The sequence below is a fragment of the Rhinichthys klamathensis genome, unplaced genomic scaffold (genome assembly GCF_029890125.1).
Source record: "Rhinichthys klamathensis goyatoka isolate OS25496 unplaced genomic scaffold, OSU_Roscu_1.1 h1tg000419l_1, whole genome shotgun sequence".
Lineage (NCBI taxonomy): Eukaryota > Metazoa > Chordata > Actinopteri > Cypriniformes > Leuciscidae > Rhinichthys > Rhinichthys klamathensis.
This window is the reverse complement of record NW_026606917.1, coordinates 1097224-1110123: the sequence shown is the minus strand read 5'-3', so window position 1 is coordinate 1110123 and position 12900 is coordinate 1097224. Positions and strand designations below refer to the sequence as shown.

Below are 12900 nucleotides of genomic sequence, written 5' to 3'. Positions count from 1 at the left end.
TTAAATATGATTTTAGTAATGTAATATCATCTTTAACTTAAATGGTTAGGTTAGGTTAGGTCCTTATGGATGCATATCAATGCATCAATCCTGATGTATGAGTTACAATACATTACAGTACAGAAGTTATGTTGTGAATGACGTTTCATGTTGTTTTTCATGTGCTGTAAGGTAAGCCAAGGCATCTTTCTTTAACTGAAAGACAGGCTCCCAAACACACCCACTCACATACAGTGTCAAGGGGATTTGGTGTACAATAAGGGAATCTTCCTGGTAACACGTTTGGCTGAGGGAGAGTATTAATGATGCTTTGGGTCCGCTAGTGGAGGAGGACCACTCAAAGAAAGAGCAGCTGGCCCAGCACAGAAGAGGAGTGTCCCCCTCCTCTCTCCCTTTCTCACTCTCTCTTTTAGAGGCAAGATTAAAGCTTTGAGCAACAAGACATACTACAACTCCCACGCTTCCCTGGCCCGCTTCCAGACTGCTCAGGCAGAGAGAGAGAGAGAGAGAGTTTGATGGTGGAGAGGCAACAAAGATCCTGAGAACGTCTTTCAGTCTCGAAGCGAGAGTGATAGGAGATGGAAAGAGAAAGAGGAACAGGCAGATTGAGACAAAAAAAACGGAGAGTGGGACATTTTTATCAGGTTACACCCTCAGTGGCTGGCAACCAACTTAACTCTGTTTGTTCTTTTATACCTCTTCTATACTCCTCGCACACACACTCTAAAACAAAGACAGCTCTGCGTGGGCTTTTAATGGTGCAGATCCAGTCTGGCCTTGGTTAATTACACTGTGTGTTGTCTTCACAGGGGCAGTGCTACACGAGACATGTGCTCATTGCAAGTAATGGCCACTGTCATTGTTTGAGGTGGAAGTGCAAGGCTAAAATATACTCATTACCAAGATATTATTTAGTACTGTACGCCTATTATAGGGACAATCCATCAGGAGCAACCTGAAGAATCGTGCTTCATGAGATTGTGATGGTGATGAGTTCATGGATCAACCTTTGGTGGGTTTGAACAAACTTTGCCAGAAGAACAGCTCTGTATTCAGATTTTAGTTCTTTTAGTTCTTTAACTTTTGTTTTACATGTGATTCTTTAGCGCCGCACTTTTCTTTCAGCAGCTCGCTGGCTGAATCTAGTCCATTTCATAATTTTTTTGCCACTCTAAAATCGACTTTGATGAAATCGTTGCACTGCCTGATACATGACAGTGTGAAACTCAGCGGGGAGTTCAGAAACACTCATCGGCCGACAGTTAGCAGACTGCATTTTATATCTGGTTCTGGTGTCCACTTAAGTGATTTTAAAAGCAATTTTTAATCATTCAGGGACAGGGTATGTTATGTCCAAACCACCATGGTTGATAATCGTTGACCCTTAATCATCATTTTATGACTTTCCTCTGTTTATGTAGTCATTGTGCTATTTATAACATCATAGATTTAACATGACTGATGAAGCTTTACTGTAGTTCAGATATGCTAGAATATTTGATTGCACATGAACAGAAAAAAAATATGCTTTTATTCTCCCAGTGCTCATAATCTTAGCTTAAATGTTAAAGGTGTATTCGGTTAGCCTGGCTCCGCCCTCCTACGCACTTCCGCTCAATTTCATTTTCCTTCAGTACTTCGTCTGGGACTGCTGTATATTCTTAGGTTTCCAGAAATCAATTTTTTGTAGGACCAATCAGCGAATAGAGGGAGTGGCTGAGAACGTTGACGTTGATGTAGCGCGTCAGTTTGAGTTGGAGTTCAGTGATGGCAGCGGAGAAAGACGTGAGAAAATCTATTCGGTCCGTTGTTGCAAAACTGCCGAATATACAGAAGTTAAAGCCGGAGCAAGATCAATGTTTACTAAGTGTTGTTGGTGGCCATGATGTTGTGGCCCTCCTCCCCACGGGGTTCGGGAAAAGTTTAATTTTCCAGCTCACTCCGCTAGTGGTGAATGAGTTAGCTAAGGCGAACGATAGGGATGCAAAGCCGATAGTTGTTGTCGTCTCCTCTTGTTGCAGTAATGGAGGACCAAGTTAGGGAGGCAGAGAGGTTAGGAGTTCGTGCTGGGCAGCTCGGCGTGCACGATGATCACTGTACAGCATTTGCGGCAGATCCGAAATGACCGCAGCGGCGTATTGTTAATGATTACACCCAGCTTCGACAGTTGACTGAATACATCACTGTCCTTAGTGACAAATATACATTTAGGATTTAGAATTGTTCCTTGAACTCTTAAATTCGATGAACAAAACATGCAGCTCTCGTTGACAGACATCTTATTCTAAACATAATCCTCTGATCATTCGGACTTGTTTTTTTTTATTGCTTAAAACAATACACAAGTAATAACATAAAACATAAAACAAAAACAAACAAAAAATAATAATAATAAAAAACAAAAATAAAACAGTAGGGGGATAATATAAAATAAACATTAACAAGTTTAGAGAATTACATGACACTGAAAAAAGGAAAATAATTACAAACAGATAATGTTTTTAAGACTTTTTTTGTTCTCAGACAACTTAATTGAAAAGAGGTATTTTTAAAATTCTTTCACAAATATAAGAAAGAGAGGTTGAATATGGAATTCGGACTTGTTTCCAGCCGGTTTCGGCGCATGACATACGTCACGACCACACGTTAGCGATTGGCTATGGCAGATCCTGAGTGACTCTGGGCAGATCCAATAGTTTTGAACTTTAACAGCGAACCCGCCTACAAGGAAGTTAACGTTTCTCAATGGAGCGAGGCCAGACTCTCTGTACAAATGAAATGTACGAGAGTCTGGTAGAACCAGGCTAGTATTCGGTTGCTCTTTAGCAAGCATTAGCATTCCTGTTCTTTGCGTGTTTTATGTACCGGTACCTCTACATCACGGATTTGCACCTTTAGTTTCAATGTTTTCTGTTGGATTGCAACAGACTTGGTTTCATGTGTCACTGCCTTGTGACAATCAACAAGATCACAATCTTTCACAAGGATACAGGATTTGTGGGAGGACTTATGGTGGCATCAGTGAATGTAAGAGTGATAAGCTATGATTAAGCCAGAAAAACAATGGATTTTCTAATTCCAGCATCATGTGTGTATGTGGAAGCCAAACATCAGGAATGTCATTGTGGTTCTAGATCAGGGGTGTCCAATCCTCCTCATGTAGAGCCACTGTCCTGCAGAGTTTAGCTCCAACCCCAATTAAACACACCTGAACCAGCTAATCTATCTCTTTCTAGAAACTTCTAGGCAAGTGTGTCGAGTCAAGTTGGAGCTAAACTCTACAGGAGGACAGTAGCCCTCCAGGGCCGAATTTGGACGCCCCTGTTCTAGTGTATGGAAAGAACATAGGAAACAACTATGGAAAGTACAAAGGAAACAACTTAACACTTCTCATGAACTGACTAATGTGTTGTTGCCGGTTTACTTTAGTCATCCGAAGAATTGTTTTGGCTGGATTGGAACATTCCAAGTGACACCTTTGCACCTTCCTGCTCTCGGACTGTGGCTCGCTCAGATGGATGCTGGGAATGTTCTAGTATGGCAGAAAGAATATGGCTTTATCATTCACTATTTGCATTTATCGTTTTATTTGCATTTATGGTTCCATGCAGAACCTATAACATTCATGGAACCTTTTCATTGCTCTAAAGGTTCTTTATATTGAATAAAAATGGTTCTTTTAAGAACCGTTCACTGAATGGTTCTTCTGTGGCATTGCTGAGAAAAACCCATATATTTTTGAGAGCGTTGCAGGGCCTCACCAGCTGTGCACCAGCGCCGTGTGCCCCAGGGGATGGCATTGTGGGAAGGGCCGCAGTTCAGGGACCCTTTTGAAAGAGAATTGACACTCTCAGAGGACTTTATTATATGATGTGGCACTGTTTTTCTATTTTAGTAATGCACTTTTACCCTCTCACTGTTGTTTCAGGATGTGGGGTGTGGCCTCCTCCTGCCTCTTGTGGGAAGGGGGGAAAAAACCCGCCCTTTATGGGTTCAAAGAAGCGCCGTTACAACATTGGCACTGTTTGTATGCAAAACGGCCCTCATATCAGCACGTTTCCTTTCTTATGGGTTTTGTTGAAGTGTCCGAACTGTCATTCTTTATCTACAAGAGGCCGATGATAAAAGTGTGTTTTACTGAAGGATTAGACGCAGTACACATTCACAAAATTACACTCATCATGGAGAGAAAGAGAGGATGTGAAGAGCAGAGTGATAAAAAGAAAGAGGAATAACGCTGACAAATGTACAGTACAGTAGGTGGTATAAGACCAGTGTCAAACTGTAGAGATCCGGCTGTATATACCTTGGTAGATATATTAGGATATGATGAGGCAGGTTATCTTTATTTACACAAGTATGACAAAGAAACATGGAGGAATGTGAAAATATAGTGTGGGACGTGTCCCAAACAAGAGAAAGAACTTGCGATTAAGAGTGTTGTAGGGCTCAACGTGACACTGTTGCTGAGTACGTTAGCTGTTAGTACTTCCCACATTAATATAGAACTTAACCTGTTTTTTTTTAATTGCGTTTTATTAAAAATATTAAATGTGGCTCATCTAATCAGAATTTAAAGTCAGAACTATGTGTATATATACTTTTAAAAGTTTGGGGTCATTTGTTTTTATTTAAAAAGTGGCAGCATTAAAATTTATAATGTTACAAAAAAAACTATTTCTAACTAACTTTCTATTCATCAAAAGATCCTGATTTTGTTTGTGTGTGTATCTGTTAACATTAGCCTACAAGTTCGATTAAACCGTCAAAATAAGGAATATATATATATATATATATATATATATATATATATATATATTAAATATGAGGGAACAACAAAACACTAAGATTAAGGTATTTATCTGAGAAAATAATTTTGTAAAAATAGCTACATGTTTAATTTTACTATGCAAAGAAAAATGCATAGAAAACGAAAAGCTCACAAGAAAAAGCTTACACTGACTATTATTACTGACACAAAATTATTTCGTTGGTTCTCACTTCATCATTTCTTTGTATGACAGCCTAGCCAAATATTATATTCGCACAATTTGGCATGTTTCATTGCGTTATCACAAATAAAACCATTGACTCAAGCACAACTCCGCAATATGCTTACAAAATCTTAAACAAATTTTTAAGTCTTTCCCTGCCATTGACAGACAATCCCTGTTTTCACTGTTATACGTTATGGGGGTGCTATTACGCATCTTCTGAATGAGTACTGAATCTCCGGGCAAATAAGCAGCAGAAACAAGCGATAGAAGCATTGCTGCTTACGCACATGTAAAATAATATGATCATCAGACATTAAACGGCATATAAATAATCAAAACTGCCTAACATTACCGAATGAAATGTCGACCCAGGAAGAGGATAGGACTGTGAAGCTTTGGGGGTGTTGATGGACTCGATCTTCTCCATGCTTTGGTCATTGTTCTGAATGTGATTCGGATGTCGTCTTTGACAAAAATGCAGGTTCAAAATGTTGCTTAAAAAAAAAATATGAAAGAATAAAAATTGTTGAAGGGGGAGAGGGGAAGAGTGGGAAAACAGAGGCTGTGTCACAGAGAGAGGTGAGACAGATTCTTGTGAAATACCTGACCTGCTTGTTTAACATGAGTTTACAGCTTCATACACACACACACACACACACACGAGTCATCAGAACAAGAGCTGTAAATCTCACCGTCTTTGTGATTCACAGATTGTGTAGACACTAGACACACTCATCCAGACTCACCTGCTCCTGTCTGATATCGGGAAACGTCGACTTTTACAACATTCTCACAGTTAACACAGTTTATCTGTTTTGTGTGGGTGTTCTTCAGACGTTTAACAGAAAGAAGCCTCTTTTCCCTTAAGCCTCGAGATTTTAGTAAAAAGTACATATCCTTATTTTCTCCATGTTTGATGATGAGTTAGGACAAGACACATTCAGACCGTTTCTCCTGCACTTACACATGCAAATATTATATCTTTCCTTGTTTCATTTGACAGCATAATCCATCAACTGTCCTATCAGGGCATGTCAAATGTGTGTTTTAAACTTTGCATAGAGGTCAGTAGTTGTTACGTTATTTCAGCTGATAACTTGAACACAGAATGCAAGTTTTGTTTTCATATATAACGAGCTTGTTTGACTGAGTATTTTGTCTTTTTCCCATATAAAACTGTTTCTCCCTTGTCACCTCTGTGTGTTTCTGTGAGTAATGGCTGTGAAAAGCCCTGAAGCCGCTCTGTGTCTTCCGTCTCTCAGGCTTCAGTTCAGCCCAGTCAAACCTCAGTCACCTGTTTGCTGTAAATCTGTTTCAGACCCACATAACCACGTAAGGTTGTTCAGCCAAAGAATGAGTCACGTTCCAAGGAGAAACAAGGCAGGGAACAGCGGTGAGAGAGTTTAATGAAACCGATAGCACCTCACTCAAATCATAAAGATCAGTACATATTAGCCAGCATCACTAGTAGCTGTATCGGTTTCACTTTAATATCAGTGCGAGTGATATTTCATCTGGCTTGGCGTGGATGGCAGATTCCATTAGTACGCTGGTTTCCTGTAACAGTTAAACTTCACGCCTCATGTACCTTGTAGCTGCGAGGAAACGTTCACATCTCACTCAAAACGTTCACATCCAGCATTCGCTGAGCAGTCATGTTTAGTTTTCTGCTGGAAAACACTTATCCGCATGTGAGTCACTGAAGCTGATCTTCACTGTTAGAGAAGAGGCTCCGTCAGGTTCTGGATCGACTAGCTGCTACTTGCACAGCACTTATGCCTCATTAGTTTTCTCTGTCAAGTCACCTTTATCTATATAGCGCTTTATACAATACAGATTGTTTCAAAGCAGCATTGCGGGGTTAAACTGGAAAATTATTCAATGACGCAAACAGTTCAATTATGTTGAGTGCCATCAGTGTGACAGTGAAAACGCCATGTTTTCTAATGATATCTCTCAAGGGTACCATGTACAGGGTGAAAACAACGGTCCTAGTACCGAGCCTTGCGGTACTCCATATCCTGATTGATATGATTCCCTTTTCATTTACTGCTACAAAAATGTAAAATGGTCAGATATGTATGATTTGAACCATGCCAATGCATTTCCACCAATGCCAACATCATTTTCGAGTCTATTCAAAAGAATTTTGGGTTCGATAGTATCAATATCATATCTGTGTGAGCTTGTTTGTTTGATCTTGTGTTTAACTGGACTGGTCGAGCATCTCCAATGTATTGGGCATGGAACATTAAAATCATATTAAAGAAAATGTCTCAATTGTAAAACTGAAAACTATTGAAATGAAAGCCATAATGAAAGCCTTTCTCGGCCATGAACTCCAAACATGTAGAAAATGAGAGGATTGGCATTGTTTCTAAAGACTTCTTTATTTATAAATCCTTTAGTAAAGAATTGTATGCTCAGGACTTTGATACAAGTCCTACAAGAGGATTCATTCACAAGCCAAACTGCACAAAAACAAGTGCAGTTTGCATTTGGTCATTGGTCAGTAATATTGCGTATTCATTTTCTTTGACAGGTCTTCCTATCAGCATTTACGCCAAGTACTGCTACCGTAAGCTGCAAAAAGTGGCCATTACTGGGGGCAAGAAGGTAAGGTTTATTTTATTTTATTATTATGTTATTGATGACATTAGATGTTGGATTTATTTAACTGTATTGCTCATTTCCCTATTTTTAGATTAAAAAATAACCTTTACCGTCATCTAACACTCACTTAAAGTAAATCTTTTAAAGACCGTAATAATAGTCTTTAGCAAATCTCCAAATATACATTTTTCATACAATACATTATAATGTTGTGATACTTACATTCACTTGTAGCTTTTAAAATGATTGATTTTAGTGTTTTGTTTTAAATTTTATATTTAGACAAAATAGTATTGAATTTTAACATTGAGCATGTAACGCATATTGGCCATAAATCGAAAATAATGGCCAAAATTGTAACTCAAATTAACAAACATTGCCCATCAGCCCTGATCTGCATCCAACGTCAAACATAACTTCAATAGGCAGGCAATGGTTCTTAATCAGCTCTTGAGTCCAGCTTTGACTCACTGACTTCTAATATGGTTACGCCAGACACATAGAAGTTGGATGATCCCATCATGTGATGTCGAATGATAATTGAAAACAGTTTTTCCTGGGAGTTTTGTTTATTTGTAGATGCCAGCACTGCTGTTAGATCGAACCCAGGAGTCTCCAAATGGTCAAAAGAAGCAGTATATGGCACAACCGTCTAAAATTGGTCACATCTGTGAGCAATCAAATCACCCGGCCTTTAGGAGCACACCATGAGAATTACTAATCCACTAACCCAAACTAAGAAGAAAAGGTTACAACAACCCCCCCCAGGCCCCTCTATAAGCCGCCTCGTCCATGCACACGCTTCACTGGTACCGGCACTGGCACTAGCAGAAGCTGTTTCCTCGGCCTATTTGTCCTTTCACCAGTCCCACCCTGTAATCAGCCGTCCCACCTCAGTCTCCAACGCTTTTACTGGGTGTGCTATTTTTACCCCCGCACCGCGCCGCTACGCATTATCCCGCTCGCCGCTGTTGTTCCATATTGTGTTACGGTTGAGATGGTGTCCGTCTGTTCCACATAGTCATGAGGGAAACGCATAGTCTGATCCACAGAGGCTTTGTGTCAGTGGCTGGTTGACATTCAAAACCTGATGCTGTTTTGTACTGGAATAGTTCAGCCAGTTAGGAAGATTCTGTCATCATTAATCCCCATGCATAATTTCCCACACTTTCTTTCTTTCTTTTTCATGCAGTGAAAGCATATAGTGACCACAGACTGCCAAGTTCCAAAAATAACACACAAGTACAGCAAAAGCACTATAAATGTAGTTTATATTTAGGATGCACTGATATTGAAATTTTACCCAATAAATGTTATGTCCGATAACCAATAAATTACCTATATTAAAATGATGTGATGTGATAAAATAAAAAAATACATAATATATAAATCATTTGATTCATTTTCAAATAAAAAAATATATTAAAAAATCATTAAAAAAAAACATTTAATGCATTAAAAATGAATATTCATTTTGAGATGTACTAAAGATTACATTTAACGGTGTTATTAAATTATTGCGATTTTCAGAGATTAACTTTAAGTGAGAATTAGATGATGGATTTAGATTTAAATGTAAATGTAAAAATGGGACAAATGAGCAATACGATTAAATATACAGTATTGGCTGATAATAAGAATATTTTTTTAAATCTCTAATATCTGTACTACAGTTCAATGGTTTGGGGTCAGTAAGATTTTTTAAACAAGAAATTAACATTTTTATTCAGCAAGGATGCAAATTGATCAAACGTGACAATACTTTTATGTTGTTACAAAAAAAAATCCTATTTCAAATAAATGCTGTTCTTTTGAACTATTTATTGATCAAAGAATACTGATTGCAATTTAGTCAGATTGCAATATATTGTACCTGTGATTGAAGCGTGTGCCTTGTTCTGTCTGTAGGGTCTGAGGAAGCCCACTCTGGAGGAGCTCGACCACGGCCGGGACGCCATCGTGACCCCGTCTCTTTTCGGCAGCGCTCTGGAGGAGATCATGGAGAGGCAGAGCGAGCTGTTCCCCGACCGGAGACTGCCCTGGGTGCAGGTCCAGCTCTCCCAGTACGTGCTGGCCCTGAGTGGAGCCCAGACCGAGGGCATCTTCAGGTGAGACCACAGAGGATCGGGAAACGGGGTGTCTCGTACATAGCAAGCTCCGTTCTTCTCGGTCTAATTACTACACTACATGGCCATTCTGAAGTTAATGTTCTCATTCCTTCAATATCCCTCTTCATCAATGATGGAAGTCTACACTATTCCTGATGTTTTTCTTTTCTTCCCCCTGTAGCCATTGTGTTCTCTGTTCAATAGGGCTTTCTTCTTATGAATATAAGACATTTACTGTACACACTTCAATTGTCTTGTGTTCCCTATCAAGTGCGAGGGTACTTCAGAGGAAAAGTGTGTGCAAGTACACACACTCACACTGTAATGGGGACATGTTTTCATTAAATCCTGTGTGTGTGACAGCTCTGTCATGCCATCATAAGTGTCAAATTGGCTCCACCTTGTGGTCTAGTGTTACAAGATACACAAACAACCTGGTCCCAAATGGTTCACTTGATGTGTCTTTTTGTGTGTGTGTGTGTGTGTGTGTGTCCATAAGGTCCTCAGGATTTGAGGGTGTTCCATTTGTCATATTATGATTTAGAAGGCCACATGGCAGCATTTAGGATAATAATAAGATGAATAAGTGTATCATTAGCTGTCGTGGTCTTCATCTTGTAGAGTTCCTGGGGATATTGATGAGGTGAACGCTCTCAAGCTGCAGGTGGAGCAGTGGAGAATTCCCGAAAGCCTCTCAGATCCCAATGTCCCAGGTGAGAACATATGTGTGTCAATAAATGCATGTGACTCAGCATTTACTTGGAGAAAGGGAGTCTGTCAGACCTTTATAAGGATATATTGAAATAATTAACCATGATTCATTTTGTGATTCCAGAAGTTTCAAGAACTGTATTTTTTTGGTCAAAACAAAACAAAAAACACTGTTTTAGAGACCGAATCCTACTTTAACTTTAGTGTCCTCAAAGGCAATTCTTTGTGTAGACAACAGTATACACACACACATATAGCAGACACAATATTTAATGTGTTGGTTTGGCGATTTTCAGTTTCTGTCAGACGCTGGGAAATTCAGTCTACAAAAAAATACGTCTTTCCACACCTCATTAGTTTTCTATGTCAAGTCACCTTTATCTAGATAGCGCTTTATACAATACAGATTGTTTTAAAGCAGCATTGCGGGGTTAAACTGGAAAATTATTCAATGACGCAAACAGTTCAATTATGTTGAGTGCCATCAGTGTGACAGTGAAAACGCCATGTTTTCTAATGATATCTCTCAAGGGTAGCATGTACAGGGTGAAAGCAACGGTCCTAGTACCGAGCCTTGCGGTACTCCATATCCTGATTGATATGATACCTCTTCATTTACTGCTACAAAAATGTATAATGGTCAGATATGTATGATTTGAACCATGCCAATGCATTTCCACCAATGCCAACATCATTTTCGAGTCTATTCAAAAGAATGTTGGGTTCGATAGTATCAATATCATATCTGTGTGACCTGTGTGAAATTCAGTCTACAAAAAAATACGTCTTTCCACACACTTTTACTCGATAATACACTATCGGCTATTTAGTTCTTGTCTGCTTTTTAGCATCTACTGTAAATGCTAGTGAACTGCTAAAAGCTGTCTAAATACATTTTTAGTGGATGGTATAGCATTAAAAATATTGAGTTGTTTTCTGGAAAACAAACCAAAAATATGAAACAAATTTTTGTCCAATCAAACAAGTGTTGGGAGTAATGGGCGCGACGAACTAGCAAGTAGCAAGTTTCTGTAACAATTAGGAAATAAAATTAGGGCTGGGCAACGATTAATCGCATCCAAAATAAAAGTTTGTGTTTACATAATATATGAGTGTGTAGTGTGTATTATTATTTTGTATATATAAATACACACACATGCATGTATATATTTAAGAAATATTAGCATGTATATACTTTATATATATATTTATACATAATTAATATTATATATAAATATTTGATTTATTAATACATAATTAATATTATATATAAATATTTGATATATTAATAACACATTTTTCTTAAATATATACATGCATGTGTGTGTGTTTATTTATACAAAATAATAATACACACCACACACACATATATTATGTAAACACAAACTTTTATTTTGGATGCGATTAATCGTTGCCCAGCCCTAAATAAAATCGTTCCTCAAATCATTTCATTGTGTTTTAAAGGCAGGGCAACATGTCCAGTAACCCGCTTGCATCAATAGACGTTCTGTTTACTGAATGCAACTATAAAATTGCGCATATCTTTTAATGTGTGTGTGAATGTGGCTGAACGCAGCACACAGATGTAACATCTCTCCCTCTGTCAGCGTCTCTGCTGAAGTTGTGGTACAGGGAGCTGGAGGAGCCGGTGATTCCTCAGAGCTTCTATAAGCAGTGCATCAGTCACTATGAAGATCCCGATGCAGCCATCAGTGTGGTTCAGTCCCTCCCAGAGCTCAACAGACTCGTGCTCTGCTACTTCATCAACTTCTTACAGGTACCGTCCTGCGACATGAGCACACCACCCCCGTAGTGTTCTGCACGATATTTCAACGCCCCGTCTTTCTCTCGTCCCAGGTCTTCGCTCAGCCGGTGAATGTGAGCAGGACTAAGATGGATGTGAACAACCTGGCGATGGTCATGGCTCCAAACTGCCTGCGCTGTCAGTCTGACGATCCTCGAATCATCTTTGAAAACACGCGGAAAGAGATGTCCTTCCTCCGCATACTCATCGTCCACTTGGACACCAGCTTCATCAAGGGCTTAATCTGACAGTCACGTTTTATTCACTATTTTGTGGCATTGCTCAGAATTGAGTGAATCGTCCGGGAGATGTCAGGACGTTCTCCTGCTCAGAGATCGTTCTCCTCTTCAAACATCACAATATTAGTTCGGACAATGGCTAAAATCATCCGACTCTTCTTGGAGCCAGACTCACTTTAAACTGAATCTGTTGACTGAATTTGATTCCACGTCACAAAGTTCACAAACAGGGTTGTGTTGTCACACGTTGAAACGAAACCAATGCATGATCATCGTCTTCTTCGGGTTTTGATTTCTGCCTTTTATGTTGATTAGCGGAGGAATGCATCGTTTGGACAATCTTAATCGTAATAACACACAAGCAATATGATCTGCGGTGTATTTTCTTAATTTAATATGGTATGAGTGTTCTGATTATTTAATATCAA

General features: G+C 39.0%; 1 protein-coding gene across 3 annotated transcripts in view; it reads left to right on the top strand.

The window, feature by feature from the left end:
- arhgap46b (Rho GTPase activating protein 46b) overlaps nucleotides 1-12614 on the top strand; it is a 70725-nt gene extending 58111 nt beyond the window's left edge. For all 3 annotated transcript variants that reach the window (XM_056235303.1, XM_056235305.1, XM_056235304.1), the window contains 5 exons: nucleotides 7540-7613; nucleotides 9519-9718; nucleotides 10340-10431; nucleotides 12037-12206; nucleotides 12287-12614. In XM_056235303.1, the coding sequence (XP_056091278.1) occupies nucleotides 7540-7613; nucleotides 9519-9718; nucleotides 10340-10431; nucleotides 12037-12206; nucleotides 12287-12481 (731 nt within the window). In that variant the 3' untranslated portion in view covers nucleotides 12482-12614. The remainder of the gene's footprint in view (nucleotides 1-7539; nucleotides 7614-9518; nucleotides 9719-10339; nucleotides 10432-12036; nucleotides 12207-12286) is intronic.
- The last annotated feature ends 286 nt before the right edge of the window (nucleotides 12615-12900 follow it).